Below are 19231 nucleotides of genomic sequence, written 5' to 3' on the forward strand. Positions count from 1 at the left end.
ATTCCCCTCCCCTCCTCCAAGTTCATGGCACTCTGGTCAGTAGCTTTTTAAAACTAAGACTCAGAAGCTTTAATCTAGTACTTTTTAAAAAAAAATAAGATCAAATAAAAGGGCATGTTAAGTCAAAGCACAAAGCTTTGAATTAAAAATAGAGTAGTTGGGCAAAGAGTAAGGAATATGCCACCATACATATATGGTCACAATACATCCCATGTCAGTGATAGGAGAGGGAACAAAGATACATAATTAGAACATTCGGACTCTTAAATTTCAACTCAGGGAGAAGACTTCTCTGTCTCCAGAGCTGCTGATTGCTGCTTCTACACAGAACAATTGATGTTCCCCTTTGGGCTACTTTCTGTGCTACACTGTCATGTGCTGGTTCCCCACTCAACTGTAACTTCTAAGCAGCCTTCCCTGCTCATGTGGTTACAGCTCTTCTTGTAAGAGAGCACAGCCTAATGTGACTTATTTGTGTTTCTTTGCAAGTCAGCCCCATAGCATGCATCCATACAGTAAGGATACCTTTGGTCAAATCTATCACTTTCACTACTTTGCCTTCCCCTTTCACAGCAAATCCCCAATGCTTACCTGATATTTGGAATGGAGAAGATAAACTCTTTTTCCATCTTCCCATTAGGTGCCCCTAAAAGTTAGCAAGTAGTTATTCTCAGTAGATTTATTTAGCAAGAATGGAAAGGGCAGGTTGGCTCTGGTGACCTTTGTCCCATAGTCCTACAGCTGTACCCAAAGCACTTTTCTCCATCCAGTGGTCTTTTGGCATTTTGTCTTCAGAAACATATATGTGTATATATGCCTATGTATTGCATTTATGTTGTGTATGCATGTTATCGATTACATATGTGAGTGTATTGTGTATATAGTTATATGTGTACTGTGTGTGTGTGTTTGAGTTGGGTACTTTGATTGGGCTTCCTGGGACTACACATTTAACCTAGTGATGACAGCTTACCTGATTGCAGTGGCTTTACCCGATAATGACTTCCCTTCTTAGTAATGTATGTCTGGAACATGGTGTGTAGATGTTCATTGTTGCAGGGGCTATGATCTATGAAGGAGCATCGAGAGCTACTCTTATGTGGGTTTTTTTCTGTATAATAGAAATTAGACACTCTGGTTGGAGAAAGAGGGGCCCAGCTGAGTGGAGGTCAGAAGCAGAGGATAGCAATTGCTCGAGCTCTGGTTCGGAATCCCAAGATCCTTCTGCTGGATGAGGCGACTTCAGCCTTGGATACTGAGAGCGAAGCAGTTGTACAAGTGGCTCTGGATAAGGTCAGTGAATTCCAATAAAATGGATTTAATTAAGAATGGGAATAAGAACATAACAATTTTATGCCTTTTTGAAAAATTGTTGTAAGAAAATGGAATTTTCTCCAGTAATTTCTAAGATAATCCCTCCCAGCAGAAGTTTAGCTAAGAAGAATTTTTTAAAAGAATTTTGATAGTGTTTTAAGGTTTGCAAATACACATACACACAACACAGTTGTATGTGTGTGTGTGTGTGTGTGTGTGTGTGTGAGGGTGTGGGGGTGTATGGGTGTATACCCAATATGCAGGATGTCTCCCAAGTCTTAGTGCAGTTTTAAGCTCTAATAGGTTAAATAGCTTAAAACTGTATTAAAGACTTAAGAGTTTTGGAAGACAGACAGACAGAGACAGAAAGAAAAAAAAAGAGAGGGAGGGGGGAGCAGGCCAGCATATGCAGGGGGACATATTTGTATCAGTGCAATTTTAAACAATTGAAACTTATATATACATGCCACAAAACCTTTCCATTTCCTAGGCTTAAATAAATATTGATGTTACTGGCTGTACTGTTTACCCACCGTGTTACAAGTAATTTTAAAAATAATTGTCAACGATGTGTCAACCATGAGAATGATCACAGCCAAAGTCACTTTTGCGCATTATTGTAACTGCTAACTTATTTCTCAAAACACAATCCCACCATTCAGTTGTCTCCAGATACTGTCTAATCTCTTCTTAAAAATTCTTTTGCTGTTTCTTCATCAGATAAGAGTCAAACTCCATTTTCTAGGTAATTAAATTTTGTCTTGGTCTTGTTTCCCCCGCTGTCTTCTTCTGGTTTCTTATAAGCCATCACAGCGAACAGTATCTAAACTCTATCTTGTTAACTATAGATTCTTTATAGAATAAAAGTTAAAATGGTGCTATTTCACTTTCTCTTAAAGATGCTATAACTATCTGCAGACTCTTTGGTCGAGACTACTGAAGCTGGCATTACATGGAATCATAATTAAGTGCTTATCCCACTTACTGTATTACACAGCTTTTTAGATGTTTATCGAAGTAACCGTTACTTAAATTTGACTTGGAAGTCATAGAATGGAAACCAAAAATCACAGCCACAGTTAGCAAGTTTTCCTTTTATAAAAAGTCTAAATTAATAATATAATTCTAGAAACCAACAGTGCAATTAGGCATATTTAGACTTAGCATGACCATTATAGTAAGCTGGCCTTCAAAGAATCACAGGCTTAGAATTAAAGGGAACATTAGAGGCCATTTAATTTATCTCTCCCTCCCCTTCCAGAGCAGCTAGGTGGCACAGTGGACATAATGCCCAGTCTGTAGTCTGGAAGACCTGTGTTCAAAGTGTGACCCTGGGCATGTCACTTAACCCTTTTTGCCTTAGTTTCCTCACCTGTAAAATGATCTGGAGAAGGAAAGGGCAAAACCACTCCAGTATCTTTACCAGGAAAACCCTAAATAGGGTCACAAAACAACAACAAAATCTACCCTCCCCATATTTATAGATGAGTACACTGAGACCTAGAAAGGTAAATCTATTTGCTCCAGCTCATATACCTACTGGTAGCAAGTGAGAGAGGCAGAATTTGAACCCAGGCTCTTTGACTCTATATCCATTGTATCATGGTGCCTCTATGCTGCAGGCAAGTTAAAATGTCAATAAAAATTAAATCTATAACTCAGAACTTAAGCCTTTCAGGTCATCAATTATCCCATTTGATGCATTACCATTATCAGTTAATCAACAGTTAACTTATTAAGTGCCTGCCATATACCAGATTCTTGGCTAGGTAGGTGTTGGGGATAAAAATATAAAGAATGAAATATGCTCTAGTGATAACATTGTCATCAACGTCAATGACAAGCTTGCAAGTCATTAAGCTATTTTGGGTACTCTGAGAGATTCATGATAGGTTGATGTGGCTACTCCCTCCATCAATGCAGATAATACCCTATCTAATGGCTGTTGATATTGTGCAATTCTTATACAGATCTCCCCATAAATTATGCAAAAAGGAACTGTCTAGAGTGCTGGACATTTTCCCATTCCACTTAATTTTCCTTTCCTTTTCTTCTTTGAACAGTCATGGGTACTAGTACTGTACACTGAAGAATGTATAGCATTTATAGATTCAGAAATTCCACTTTCAGGGTTACTGTTGCCTCTAATGCCAAATCTTATTTGTACTTTATTTTGTGTCTGTAGCGATTTTTAAAAATTTTTGCTTAATTCCAGTTTTCTTTGTCCATAGGCAAGAGAAGGCCGTACCACCATTGTTATAGCACATCGTTTGTCTACAATCCGTAATGCAGATGTTATAGCTGGCTTTGAGGATGGAGTTATTGTGGAGCAAGGAGACCATAATGAATTAATGAAACAGAAAGGTGTTTACTTCAAACTTGTTACCATGCAGGTATATTTTCAATATTTTTTTTTCAATTTTTCTAAGTAGACATGGGTTTTGCTATGATTTTTACTGTAAGTAAATAGTATCTCTTCAAGATCACTTTGAAAAGTAATAAAAATACAAGGCAAGAGTAACTTCAAACTGCTTTTTTAGTTTCAGCCCTTAACATGGGATAACTAAAGAAGAAAATTTGTGAATATAAATTGGAAATATGATTAAAATCAAAGCCAAGACAAAAGTGATTGGGTCCCTGTTACTACACAAGAAAAATGGTACAAAAAAGTATATGTAAGGAATCACTGCAGAAAAGAAAAGAGGTGAGAGCAGCTAGGTGGTACAGTGAATAGAGCACTGGTCCTGCAATCAGGAGGACCTGAGTTCAGATCTGGAATCAGACATTTAACACTTGCTAGCCGTGTGACCTTGAGCAAGTCACTTAACTCCAATTTCCCTGCCCTCCCCCCTCCAAAAAAAAAAAGAAAAGAGAAGATAAATTTGAAATTTCTAGCTTTTTAGAAAATACAATTTTCCTCTTATGTCATTTTATTTCATTTGCTCGCATGATTCTTATTGCAGTGGGTTTAGTGTCATATTAATTTTATCTTTCAATATATAATACAAATTATATATATTCATGTGTGTATAAACATATGTATATGTTACATGTTCAGTCATTTCAGTTGTGTCTGACTCTTTGTGACCCTATCTGGGGTTTTCTTGGCAGAGATACTAGAGTATTTTTCCATTTCCTTCTTTAGCTCATTTGACAGATGAGGAAATTGAGGCAAACAGGGTTAAGTGAGTTGCCCAGAATCACACAACTAATAAGTTTCTGAGGTCAGATTTAAACTCAGGAAGATAAATCTTCCTGACTCTAGGTCTGGCTGGAGTTCTATCCACTGTGACACCTAGCTGCCTTTCTGTATATGTGTGTATGTACACACATACATACACACACATACAAACATACATACTTACATAGATGAAGTAAATAGTTGAATAGCTAACTATTTCTTACTAATCTTTTGCTGAAAAGGACAAAACATTAACATTAGGACCTCTACCTTAAAACTTAAATTTTCTTTGCTAAGCCATGTCTTTATAGCACATTTTGCTTATTTTAGACAGGAGGAAATCATTCTGAATCAGAGGGTGCTACAGATGAAAAGGCAGATGAAATGGGTGCCTTGGAGCCAGCTACACAAGGTTTTGAATTCAGTAACTTAAGAAGACGATCAACTCGGTCAAGTATAAAGAGGCCACAGGCATCAGAGAAAAAAGTCACTGGAGAGAAGGAAAAGCTTGTAAGTCTCTTGGTGTTTTTCTACCCATGTGGCTGGGGATGTTTTCCCAAGGAGCACAAGCAAGATCAGAATTAAGCTTGGACTTTGCTAAATAGCATCCAGAATTTAAAAGAGGAAGCAAGTGACCCACAATAGAAACTCAGTTCTTTGCATCTCTTGCCATCATCAAATGCCTGCTTTTCTCTGTTGGCTTTCTGCTTTCATGACCTTTAAAGAAAGAGATGATATAGCCACAAAAACTCAGTAACTGTTTCACTATCATAGTTCAAGGATCTTTAGTGTGACATCCTCTTTGCATCTCAGCAGACTGTTCATGAGTTGCAGTGGACAAAAATAACTCTTTATTAAAAATACACCTTTCCTGTTTGCTGAGTTGAAGGACTATAGGTGTGGAAAAGTACATGTATGCCAGAAACAACTGATATTTCCCTAGTTTTTGTTATGAGAATAAAATGTATCACTAAGTAGTAGATATCTTTGGAAATGAAGGTGACATAGAGATGTGTTTTATATCTGTATATACATACATATAGACAGTTATCCGTCCCACATCACAACTTTCCCCATCACAGTTACAGTATATTGTGAGTCAGCACAAGAAATTAAATGGGAATTTTGGGGAGTTTTTCAGAAGCCACAGACAATACAGAAAAAGTTTAGAAACTCAGAAATGCATAAAATATGTGTATAGTATTGTATAATAGGAGCATATTTTATCTTTAATACCATAATAATTCAGATTTCTTCTCTGGTACAAAGGAAGAGCCAAGAAACTTTATGCAGATTTTCCAGATTGCAGAGACACTACTCCCATAATCTCTATTATGTGGAAGGGAGAACTGTATTGCATATATCAATTAAAAAGTCTAAAAAATAAAACAATTCAGCTCCTAGGTGTCAAACTTCTGATAATGGGCCTCTTCAAACTGAGCTATGTTGGTGTTTTCATGGTGGGTATACATCCTTCACCAGGCTCATACTCAAAGCTTTTCTAGCCTGGCAGAACTTATGAGAGCCCATTGTCCCACTGACATAGTATTCAGTCAAGTCATGCTAATTATTCATTATTATTAGCTCCTATAGGAGCTATAGATAGCTATAATTGTATGTAATATATAAATAAAAATAAAATATAATCTTATAATTATTAAATGCCTATCATATGCCTGGCACTGTGGTAAGTACTGGGATTATAAGGCAACTTAGAATAACCTTTATGCCATGAGAATTTGCTTAGAATTATTTTACAAATGAAGTTAATTATTATGAAACCAACCACTGATGAAAAGTTAGACAATAATTATTAATAATTAATTAATTATTCATGAAAAGTTAGACAGTTTGGATTTAAGTTTCTATCTGAAACAGTTAATAATGTGAAAGCAGAAACCAGGAGAAAAACTTTCAACCTTGCTAGTCTTATCAAATGGGATACTTTCTATAAAATACATAATTTAAGTGAGTATTTTCTGGGTGACAGGGGGAAGAATATAGTGTTCTAGATTCTAAGGACCTGTATTCAAATTCTGCCTCTGAGGCTTACAGTCATCTAACATACATAGACTTCTGTCTTCTTATCTGTAAAATGTCAGGATTGGATCAGATGGTCTCCAGTGACCTTTTCAGCTCTAAATCTATGATTTCTTGTTAATTGTGTGAAAATGAGCAAATTGAAATTGTGTGAAAATAACAGATTGATATGTTGATGACACCTTTTAAAAATACTTTCCTTATCTTTTTTTTTTAATGAATCACTGAAACTGCTTTTTTGAGGTACGAGTTCTAGAATGGAAAGTGGAAATGAGCAAAACTTGGGTGGTTGGCTTTTTTTTCCTTTACACCATCATCACCCAACAGCCTGTGTTTTGCATGTAGTTGATGTTTATTTGAGTGGAGAAAGAAAACCATGGATGCCCTGCCTTGAGACTTGACATGAGTCTATTTAGTCAAGAGAGCACAGATATTTTCAAGTGAAAACTGCAAACATTAAATTTGAGCTAGTGTGACAAGCCTGAATGAAGACTGGCAATTGTTGGAAGGTTACAAAACAAATGTCCTCCCTGGTGCCCAATTGGATTGATGTTGGCTTGTGTCTATCTACTCAATGAGCCGCAAGAGATGGGAGACACAAGTGCTGAATGGTCTCTCTTTGATGGGTGCTACTTATGAACCAGGCTGGAGAAAGTTTTATTCCTCTAAGCTTTAACTGCAAGTAGATAATGAAAATTCATGCCAAAGTTATTTTATTTTGAAAGATCTACTACCTGTCATATCTTTATTTTCTAGGATGAAAATGTGCCTCCAGTTTCTTTTTTCAAGGTTCTTAAGATGAATAAGACAGAATGGCCTTATTTTCTGGTTGGCACTTTCTGTGCTATTATCAATGGAGCTCTACAGCCATCATTTTCTATAATATTTTCCAGGATTATTGGGGTAAGAGCTACAAGTGGCACGACATATTCCAATGACGACAAGATTTAAATCTTTAATCTGGTAAACACTTTGGCTGGAATTAAGGATGGGCTGTAAAAAAGTCACACCTTCAAACAAACTTAAGCAAAATTCATCCTTGGGGAAATAAAGAAAAAAAGGAGATTTAATGTGTTTCTAGTTCTAGGGATGAGGGAATAAGGCTGGGTGAAATTGCCATTTCTGCAAATTCCTATTGCTCTGATTTTTTGGTATCTAGTATAGGGACATAAAATGATAGGCTCCATCTATGCCCTTTTAGAAAGAGCAGCAAGACTCCAAATGACTCCATTAGGTTATTTAAAGATCTAGTTCAGTATATTTAGAGCTTGGAGTATGGGAAAAAGTGCTAGATTTGGATTCAGGAAATGTGGATTTGAGGTGATTCTGCCTTATGTATGTTTTTCAAGCAAGTCACAATCTCTCACAACTCCAGTCTTCATTTATTAAGTAAGAAGGTAGCTGATTTTAGGTTCTGTTCCAAAATAAAATCCTACAATCCTGATTTAAAGTTGGATTTGTCTTATTCATGGTTGAGGTTTGATGGTTGGTTGGATATGAGAGGTGAGAGGGAGCTATGAGTCAGAGATAACATCAGAGTTTGGCACCAGGTGCCACAGATTGCAATGCAGAGTGGGTCCGCTGATATGCCCAAGTGGGATCCTTTCTAAAGGTAGAGACATGGGTCTAGAACTCAGAAAAGAGGCCAGATGAGTGCCCTATCACACTCAATGCTATGTCATTGTTACTGTAGTGAAATAATTCATCTTGTTGCCAAAGGAGAAAGCCCTGTGGGTCAGTTCACTGTATGTTTAAAGCCCTCAACCTTGCCTTCCTTTAAGATTTTTAGAGAACTATGTCATTTAAAACATTTTCATGTGTGAGATTCATTTGGTTCACATAAAATGTAAATGAATTAAATCAAACAGTTTAGACAAATGTGTGAATTATAGTTAATAAGAGAAAATTAATAAACCTTTAAACTAGACATTCTCAAAAAAAAGTAGTGGTTCCTTTGGTATTTTAAGACCTCTCTTGGCAAACGAATGTTGGTGCACACAGACTTTTGTGCTGAGCCAGCATGGTAATTCCTACATTCCTTTGATAAAAAGAATTTTTTTTTGTAGGTCTTTACAGAATATCATGATAATGAAACAAGACGGCGTGATAGTGATTTGTTTTCACTATTGTTCTTAGTACTTGGAATAGTTTCTTTCATTACCTTTTTTCTTCAGGTATGTATCCATATTTTCACTTATTTTCTACAGATTTGTGTACGTGTTTTCTCCCTTATAGAATGTAAGCTCCTTGAGGACAGGAACTGTTTCATGTTTGTCTTAGCATGATCAGTCAATCAGCAAGCATTTGTTAAGGCTTATGAAGTGCCAGGGCCTGGGTGCTGTGGATAGAAAGACAAAAAATAAAAGAATCCTTACTCTCATGAGACTTACATTCTATTGGGGGAGATGATGTGCCAATATAGAAGGAGATGAATAAATAAATACAAGTTACATACAAGGTGGTTATGGAGGGAGTACACCAGTGATTAAGGATATCATCAAAGTCTTTGTGCCTGACACACAGTAGATATTTAATCCATGTTGGTTGATAATCCAGTGAGGGTTAAAATTATAACTAGAGTTTTGTCTACTTGGGAATGTACTCTGTTGATTTGGCTAAAAGATGGGTTAGCCTTGATAAAATATGTACAGGATCTTCTGTCTCCTCTTTGTTTCATCTCTTCATCCCCTGCCAATTCCCACTTAGAATTCTCTCCCCCCCCATCCCCAAATTATGTAATTGAGAATATAATTAGAATAAGGGAGAACTGAGCATGGGATTTAATATCATAATTAGATACGGGATTTGGGAGGACCCTAGAAATCCTTGCATTGATCCAAACAAATATTACATTAAATGGAATGTCAACCTTTGACCTAGAAAAGAAGCATTTAGAAGTAAGCCACACAAAGCTGAAAATTAAAATATATAAATTTTCTTTCCTAAGATTGCCATTTCCCCATTTTAAATGGAAATGGAAACATTTCCCAAGTAATGATTATACTTGTGCCTTAAGGTAAAAACATCAGTAGCAATAAAAAGCCAGTAAAGAACATAGTTCTCAAGAATCCAATATTATAGCTTTCAAATGACTTGAATGAAATTACAAACTTAAAGATGAAGTGCTGTCTAAATTTTTCCATTGTACTTTCTTCTTCAGTGTAATTCATTTTGTCTGACCATGCTCTCTGAACACCTCTATTCATAGAATTATCATTTAGTAATCCAATCCCACAAGATTTTGTTAAGGGCCTTCTCATTAGACAACATTATGTAAGTGGACAAGGCTTCAAAACCAAAATGAAAAAAGTGACCCCTCACCTCAAGGGGCTTCCATTCTATTGGGAAGATACAACATGTAAATAGATAAGTATATATATGATAATTCTGGGAAAGTGAGAATAAGGGAGATAGAATGTGATAAGCACATGAGTGCCTGATACCACAGGCATGACGGAATCAATGGAAAACCAGGCCTCTTCCTTTCCAGGTGTTACAGAGGTAACACAGAAGTACCTTACGTGTGTACAAAGGCACATATAAGATTGTACAGTACCAACTACTAGAATTCTAAGAATTCACAGAAAGATCATGGGTGAGTGAAAGTAGCCAAGGAAGATTTCAACGAAGTGATGGGTCTTGAGCCAGGGTCTTGAAGGCTAGCAGTGTGGAATTTAGATAAACAGAGAAATCCAAATGGCAAAAGTCACAGTTAAGCATGGCGATCCTATGAGGGGATTAGTCCAACTGGAACAGAAATCTAGACCAAGAGAAGTACTTGTCCAGTAAGGTCATGTCTTAAAAGGCCTTCCATCTACCAAGATTTGAACTTAGGATACATAATTCAAAATTTCAGTCCTCCAAGTTGAGCATTCTTTCTCTTACACCACATAAAAGACACCAGTGGCATGAAGTTTGGAGGCAAACCAGGAAGCAGATGTGCCTGTGGCTTTGGGGTTCCTCAATGGTGGTAATCCACCACTGCCAATAGTCTTCTATTAAAGAAAACTCTATAATGAGATATTTGGAAATATTGTGATATTTGTGGGGGGAAGGGGTTGCCCTTTTTTTTTTTGGAGGGCAGTTGGGGTTAAGTGACTTGCTCAAGGTCACATACTAGTTTTGTGTTAAGTGTCTGAGGCCAGATTTTAACTCAGGTCCTCCTGACTCCAGGGCCTGTGTTTTATTCACTGCGCCACCTAGCCACCCCCAATATTGTAATATTTGTAAACAAACTATTGTTTGGCACAGTGCCTGGCAAATGGCAAAGGCCTGATAAATGCTTCTTCCCTTCCTTTCCCTAATGTGTTCTTTCTTTTCAACAGGGCTTCACATTTGGCAAAGCTGGAGAGATTCTTACAAAGAGGCTCCGGTATAAAGCCTTTAAAGCAATGTTGAGACAGGTATTCTCTCTTAAGTCACAAATTGATAGTGATGATAAAATAAGTGCCATCTGTTGCATGAATTCTTTCCTTTTCAAGAATAATCTCACCACCATTTTACAAATTAGCCCTGGCTGTAACCTTGAATCAAGGGTTAAATAAATCTGAGCATGGGAAAATTCGAATGTTAATGCAGACTTAAAATCTATCCACATCAGAATGCACTCATTCACATTTAGGTCACTAATGCTCCTGGGTGCTGGAAATACCCTCATTTTTTTCATTTTCAAATTCAGGAGAGAGGCTACTAAATCTGCAAAATAATTTACTCTTCATGGTTTGAACTGAGTGTTACTTCACCTCAAGGGAGGAAAAATCTACCCTAGATCAGCACGTATATAGTTTTCAGTCCTAGAATATGTCAGGCAAGACTAGTACTTCTAAAGATGTGATCAAGAGAGATTTGCTAAGAACTCGTCAGGGAATACTGGAGCAGCAATCCCCAATGATGAATTAAATATCTATATGATTGCAGGAGTGGAGAGCAGAGAGCCCTCAGCTCACTATGTAACTAGGGGGATTACCAAAAGATTGAAAGAGTCTATTTGTCCTTATCTTAGGTATCATATAACTTAGATCTCTAGGAGGAAATGGAAACCCAGAAAGATGATTTCCCAAGGTCACACATAGTTCAACAGGAGATCCAGGATTCAAACCCAGGCCATGACATGTAGGATATAGGGGTCTTTCTGTTAGTCATTTATTATTTATTAGTTACTTATGTGCCAAGCTGGGTAATAAGCAAGAGGGGAAAAAATCCAATCCCTGCTGTCACAGTCTTAAAATCCCGAGGGAGACACAGCATGTAAACAATTATGTGCAAACAAGATAAAGTCCGAATAAAAGGGGGGCAGTAATGTCAGGGGGAGTGCACTAAGATTAAGGAGGACTGGGGAAGACTTCTTACAGAAGTGGGGTACACCTTACTGTGAAAGGGGTTTGTCTTCTTTCCCTTGAATTGGAATTCCAAGATCAGGGTTCACATTCTGTATCTGTCAATTTTCCCAGGCAAATGGCTTCATCTTTCTGGTAAAACGAGGGGATTGAGAATCTCAACAGGTCTTCCATCTACCAGGATTTGAACTTAGGATACATAATTCCAATTTCAGTTCTCCAAGTTGAGCGTTCTTTCTATTACACCACATAAAAGACACGAGTGACAAGTATGAAAAGCTTTTGCTTCCCCTCGGGGATATAATATTTAGCTAATTTGTATAAGATCTAGCTACTCAAACTGGAGGAAACAGCTAGAATTTAGGTAGCCCTTTAATGTTTGAAAGCAATTTACATATGTTATCTCATTTCATCCTCAAAACAGCTCTGAGGTAGATGATGTTATTATCCCCATTTTACAGAAGAGGAAACTGAGTCTGGCAGTTGGTCCCTACTGCTTTCATTGCAAGACTCTGTCTTGTACCTATGGCTCCACTTCCAGTATCAGAGATTTAAAGATAGAAGGGGCTTAGAGGTTATCAGATATAACTTTCTTATTTTATAAAATAAATGAAGAGAGGATTGCCTTTGGAGTCAGAGGACCTGGGTTAGAATCTTGGCCCTGCCATCTATAAAATATGGGGGATGGACTAGATGACCAGGTCCCATGGTTTAACACTGTCAGTGCTGGCAGGGACCAATCACCACCCTTTCAGTATTATGTATGCCTTGAGAGTTGACCTGTAGTTTTTCTACTTGTGAGCAATGGGAGAAGTTAGAGATCAGGACTGCTACTTTGGCATCCTGAGACTTCACCTATCTATCTAATACTCCTGCATCCAAAACTGCTCCCTTTCTCTCCCCTTCAGTCCTAGGCAAAGACAGCCCCAAGTAGAAAAGGCAGACAGATGTTTTATACAGTATCCCTTCATTGCCTTTCTTTTTTAAAATCATTTTTAATTTATGGCATAAAACAAGTGTCTCCATAACATAGTATAATAAAAAAGATGATTACACATGAAACTGCAAATCTACCATGTATTAGTTGACACTCCTTCCAAATACACAACAAAGTTAACATAGAAATTTCTTTTTTTCCTTTTTTCCCCTTCCTCCACCTTGACCTAGAGATGGCCATGATTAGACACAAATAGTTCTCTATATTTGTATGCATGTATATGTGTATATGAATGTATGTTTATGTATGTGTGGAATTATTCTATACATGCTTCTGTTTATCAATTTTTCTCTGGATGCAGATAGACTCTTTCTTCATATGTCCTTTTTAATTAATTTGGGTATTTATAATAGTCACAATGACTTAGTCTCTCAGAGTCGTTCTTAAAACAATATTGCTGTTACTGTATACAATTTTCTTGGTTCTGTTCATTTCATTCTTTCTTATTTCATGTAGTGGTATTCATTGCCTTTCTTTGACCCTGTCTCTATTCTTGGGGAAAGGAAAAGAGGATAAAGAGAAGATAATTTAACAAAGGCAACTGAAGCACTGGGGGAAAATGGACATAATATGCAATATTCTGTACCCACAAGCGAAAATTTTGTTTTTTTGCTGTAGGATGTAAGCTGGTTTGATGACCCTAAAAACAGCACTGGTGCTCTGACTACAAGACTTGCTACTGATGCCTCCCAAGTCAAGGGGGTAAGTACCAGCTTTCCTTTTGACTTTGTTCCTGACATTCTTTGAATTAAGTATGAAATTGATATCCTTCCTCTGTGTATTTTGATCACTTTTAAGGACATTGTAAAAAAAATATAAAATACCTATCCAGGGGTGGGGAACCTAGAGCCTAGAGGCCACTTGTGACCCTCTAGGTCCTTGGGTACAGCCTTTTTTTTTTCATTTTTCAAATGCTTTATTAACTTCTGATTTACATCATTCGTTTCCGCCAGATTTTGAGTTACAAATTTTCTCCCCGTTTTTCCACTACCCACCGCCCCAAAATAGCAGTCCCACAGGATATCCCCTCCTCCAATCTGCTCTCTCCCATGTCTTCTCCCATGTCTTCTCCATACCCCCTTCGACTTTTCTAGTAGGACATGGTGGAACTCTATGCCCCAGTGCCTGTATATCTTATTTAGCCATTACATGTAAAATAGTATTAATAATAGTATATATATATGTGTGTGTGTGTGTGTGTGTGTATATATATGTATATATATATATATATATATATTTTAAACATTTGATTTCAAAACTTTGAAATCCAGATTCATTCCCTTCCTCCCTTGTCACCCACCCTTACTGGGAAGATAAGCAGTTCAGTATAGGTTGTACATGTGTATCTAATGCAAAACATTAACATAGTAGATATATTGTAAAAGACTGACTATATTTCTCTCCCTCCTATCCCACCTCCCACTTGTTCTATTGTCTACTTTGATCCCACCCCTTTTCAAAAGTGGGTGCTTCCAACTTCCCTCCTCCCCAGCCTGTCCTCTTTTCCATCATCCCCCCCCTCATCCCCTTCCCCCCTACTCTCCTGTAGGGTGAGATACCCTATTTAGTGTGTATTTCATTCCCTTCCCAAGCCAAATTCAATGAGAATAATGTTGACCCATTCCCTTTTGCCTTCCTATTCTTCCCCTCCATTGTAACCATTTTCCCTTGCCTCTTCTATATGAAATAGTTTACCCCATTCTATCTCTCCCCATCTCCTCTCATTATATTCCTCTCTCACCTCTTAATTTCACCTTTTAAGCATCATCCCTTCCTATTAAATTGGTTCTGTGCCCTCTATCTATGTATACCTGTTAACATATAAACACATTCACACATTCACATATGTATTGATACACTCGTATACCCTCTGATATAGACATTACATTTTATATATATATATATATATATATGTATATATTTCTATTCCCTTCACCTATTTTCATACTGAGAAAAGTTTCATCAGTTACAATTATCATTTTTCCATGCAGGAATGTTAATAGTTCAACTTTGAAAAGTTCCTTATGATTTCTTTTCCCTGTTTACTTTCTCAAGCTTCTCTTGCTTCTTGTATCTGAATGTCAAATTTTCTATTCAACTCTGTTTTTTTCAGCAAGAATGCTTGAAAGTCCTCTATTCCACGGAATGACCATATTTTCCCCTGAAACATGATACTCAATTTTGCTGGATAGGTGACTCTTGGTTTTAATCCCAGCTCCTTTGACCTCCAGAATATCATATTCCAAGCCCTTCAATCCCTCAGCATAGAAGCTGCCAGATCCTAGATTATCCTGATTATGTTTCCACAATATTCAAATTGTTTCTTCCTGGATGCCTGTAATATTCTCTCCTTAATCTGGGAATTCTGGAACCTGGCTATAATATTCCTAGGAGTTTTCTTTTTGGGATCTTTTTCAGGAGGTGATCGGTGGATTCTTTCAACCTCTATTTTACCCTCTGGTTCTAAAACATCAGGGCAGTTTTCCTTGAGAGTTTCTTGGAGGATGATTTCTAGGTTCTTTCTTTGATCATGGCTTTCAGGTAGTCCAATAATTTTTAAATTATCTCTCCTGGATCTATTTTCCAGGTCAGTGGTTTTTCCCATGAGATATTTCACATTGCCTTCTATTTTTTCATTTATTTGGATCTGTTTAACAGCATCTTGATTTCAAGTCATTAGCTTCCATTTGCTCCAATCTAATTCTGAAACAATGATTCTTCTCAGGGAGATTTTGAGATTCTTTTTCCACCTGGAAAATTCGTCTTTTTAAGGCATTCTTCTCCTCATTGCCTTTTTGAGCCTCTTTTGCTATTTTAGTCTTTTTTTTTAAGGTGTTATTTTCCTCAATCAGGCTGTTGACTCTCATTTCATAATTTTCTTGCATCATTCTCATTTCTCTTCCCAATTTTTCCTCCACTTCTCTTATCTGCTTCTTAAGGTCCTCCATGGCCTGTAACCAGCTCGTAGTTTCCTTTGAAGCTTTTGGTGCAGGAGTTCTGACTTCACTCACTTCCTCCTGTTCCTTGCTTTGATCCTTTTTGTCCCCAAAACGGGAGTCTAATGTTGGGTTCTTCTGTTTGCTTTGCTTCCTTTGCCTGGTCATGTTGCCACTCAATTACTTGACTTTTGGGCTTTTTGCCACAGAATTCTGCCACCAGACAGGGGAGCTTTCGTCCCAAACTCTGGGGTTTTCTCAGCTGCTGTAGGTATTAGTTGGGTGCCCTCTCTGAAGCCTCCAACACACTCTGGCAAGCTGGTCACACACCCCAGGACCTCCACCCTAGACTGCAATCCAGATCCAAGCAGGTTAAAGCAAGAGCAATTACCCCTCAGACTGGTGGCTTGGTCCCCTTACACTCTGAAGGCCAGGAGCTGAAGCTGCCATGTGGCAGTGGCTGCACAGCCGCCTCAGCCACTTCTCACCCCTGGGAGGCAAAAGCCAACACACTCCCAACCACTGGGTCCCAAAGTTCAGACAGCGCTGACCTCTCACTTTGTCCTTCACATCTATGTGTTGATAATTCTTGACCGCCACAGCTTCTGGTGATCTGGAGTCCCTCCAGCCAGTGGTTGGTCAGGCCCTCTCTGGGGCTAAAACCTCAGTGTGGAACTGGGCTCAGCTCCCAGAGCACTTAGCTGGCCAATTCCTGCCAGCCTGCCGGGCTGTCCTCAGTGGGAGGTTAGTTTCTCTGTGTCATTTTGTGGGTTCTGTAGCTCCAAAGTTTGTTCAGAGTCCCCCTTTACATGGATTGGAGGTGGTGAGAGCTGGAGCCCATGGAAGGTCCTGTTTCTACTCCGCCATCTTGACTGGGTAGAGCTTTTTGACTGAGTCCAAGTTTTATAGAACAAATCCTTTTATTAAGGGGATTTGTTCTGTGAAGTTTGTATTCAGTCAAAGGGCCCTACTTGAGAACCTAGAGGGCCAGATGTGGCCTTGAGGCCACAGGTTCCCCACTCTGATACTCTATGGTATCTGGAGAAGCTGTAAGTTTTCATGAAAGTACTCTTATCTTTTCTAAATTCTGGAGATTACCAATTGAGTAAGCTTTTATTAAGTGCCTATTATGTATAAAGCATGGATATAGGGATTCAGACATGAAAAAGAGTCTTTGCCCTCTGCTAGGTGGTGTGGTGGATAGAGCACTGACCATGGAGTCAGGAAGACCTGAATTCAAATTTGACCTCAGATGCTTAATTAGCTATATGACCTTGGGCAAGTCATTTAACTTCTCTTTATCTCAATTTCCTTAACTGTAAAATGGGAATAACAACAAGCACCTATGTCCAAAGGTTGTTGTGAGGATCAAATGAGTTAATGTTATTGAAATGTGATATGTGCCTGGAACATGATAAATGCTATTTGAATATCGATTATTATTATTACTACCTGATGTAACAGTGGTTAAGTGAGGGAGTTATAGTCATGAAGACTTGAGTTCAAATTCTGCCTCAGTCACTTACTAGCAGTATGAACCCAGTCAAGTCACTTAAGCTTATGTCTCTATCTGTAAAATGGGGATAATAATGGCATCTGACTCAGTTGTTGCAAAGATTAAATGAATTAACATATGTAAAGCATTTTACAAATCTTAATGTGCCATATAAATTCTAGGTGTTCCTATTATTTCACCAATAAGATATTCAGTTAGGGAGTTTGTGTGATTACATTCTCTTATAAAATCAGTGAAAGTAAGCATATTGCATTTTTTTAATGCCCTTATGTTTTCTAGGCTACTGGTTCCAGACTGGCTCTTATTACCCAGAATATCGCCAATCTTGGGACTGGAATTATCATCTCATTGATCTACGGCTGGCAGTTAACACTTTTGCTCTTAGCAATTGTACCCATCATAGCAATTGCAGGAGTTATTGAAATGAAAATGTTGGCTGGACATGCCCAGAGAGATAAGAAAGAATTAGAAGGTGCCGGAAAGGTCAGTCAAACTCAGTTTTCTCCATTTACTTATAGGCTTTGATTATTTATCCCTTGAAGTAACCGTCCTTCCTCAGAATGACCTAATTGTCTGCTTGTTCAGTAGATTTGGGAACTGAGGCAAAGAAGGAAAGCCTCTCACGTTTCTTCAGTTGGGTTGAAGAAGTCCAGGGCTTCCTGGGCTTTTACCTTCCATCACTACAGTTTGTCTCATTTAAAAACAAATCGTGTTTAATATGAATAAATTAATATCACATAACACAGAAAACATTTCAACTCACATTTATGGTGAAAACATATGCTTAAGTGTGTAATAAATAAGAATTAATCAATAAATCCCTTTAGACTCCCAAGTTGTATAATTCACATGTTAGGAAAATACATTCTTTACATGATTTTTGTTTTTTGATCTATGTACTATTCTCAGTATGTTTTATTTTGGTTTGCAAAATTTTAAATGAGTTTTTATATATCTCCCTTTCTTCATATATTTTTTTTAATGTCAATCTCATATTCCTGGGCATTGATGGGTTTTCAGCAAACTGCAGATGTTGGGCACTTAGTTTCCAGTTTGTCATTATTACAAATAATAATTATAAATGTTGTTTAGAAATTTGTTTATATTGCCACTTTTGGAGTATAATTCAACATGAACTTTCTTTTTTATTTAGTTTAATATTTTTTTTCCATTATCAAGTGAGGTAAAGTCTCCATATCTTTGTTTGGGTCTGCTGAAATGGAACATTAAGAGGAAATGTTGCCAAAGAACAGTTGAGTAGAGAAAGTGTAATAAATGGCTAATTAGTTGGATGGCTTCGTGATAAAGCTAGGTTTATGAATAGAGTCTGATCTTAATGACGTCCTTGTGATATGACTTTGTTGGGGGTAAATAATTCTGTAGATCAGCAGCACAGCAGTAGTGATGACCAGCTGGCATTTGTGATATGCAAAACCCACATGAAAGTATCTTGATTTGTGGTCTGCCACTGTGCAAGAATGTTGACTGGCCCTATCTCCCAGTAATTTTTGCAGCTGTGATTCCTATAGATTAATCTGGGCTCTAAGCTTTGGAACCAATTCTGGACTTTGGCATGAATATAGAGTTAATATCCTTACATCAGTAACTGATCTGGTCAGTTTCTGAAGGTCATCATATTTATACCAAATCAAGTCAACAAAAATTAGGGATTACAGTATGCCAGCCACTGTGCTAAGTTCTGGGAATACACAGAAAGGCAAAATCTGCCATTGCTTCAAAGAGCTCACAGTCGAAGGAGGGAGACAGCATGTGAATATTTATTTACAAATTTTTCCAAGGAGATACACACACACACAAAGGATAATTTGGAGGTAAACTCAGAGGAAAGGCACTAATATTAAAGGGGATCAGGAAAGGCTTCTTACTGAAGGTGGAATTTAGCTGAGACCT

The 19231-nt window shown here is 37.7% G+C and overlaps 1 protein-coding gene across 2 annotated transcripts in view; it reads left to right on the top strand.

Annotated features, from left to right (window-relative positions):
* The window catches only part of ABCB1 (ATP binding cassette subfamily B member 1), an 86954-nt gene that overhangs the window by 47896 nt on the left and 19827 nt on the right, over positions 1–19231 (top strand). For both annotated transcript variants that reach the window (XM_069086229.1, XM_069086231.1), the window contains exons 14-21: positions 1123–1293; positions 3546–3707; positions 4826–5005; positions 7292–7438; positions 8602–8709; positions 10861–10938; positions 13487–13570; positions 17600–17803. In XM_069086229.1, coding sequence (XP_068942330.1) covers positions 1123–1293; positions 3546–3707; positions 4826–5005; positions 7292–7438; positions 8602–8709; positions 10861–10938; positions 13487–13570; positions 17600–17803 — 1134 coding nt within the window. The remainder of the gene's footprint in view (positions 1–1122; positions 1294–3545; positions 3708–4825; positions 5006–7291; positions 7439–8601; positions 8710–10860; positions 10939–13486; positions 13571–17599; positions 17804–19231) is intronic.

Source organism: Petaurus breviceps, unplaced genomic scaffold (genome assembly GCF_028583685.1).
Source record: "Petaurus breviceps papuanus isolate PSGF00001 unplaced genomic scaffold, PetGlider_PUasm1.0 178, whole genome shotgun sequence".
NCBI classification, from domain to species: Eukaryota; Metazoa; Chordata; class Mammalia; order Diprotodontia; family Petauridae; genus Petaurus; species Petaurus breviceps.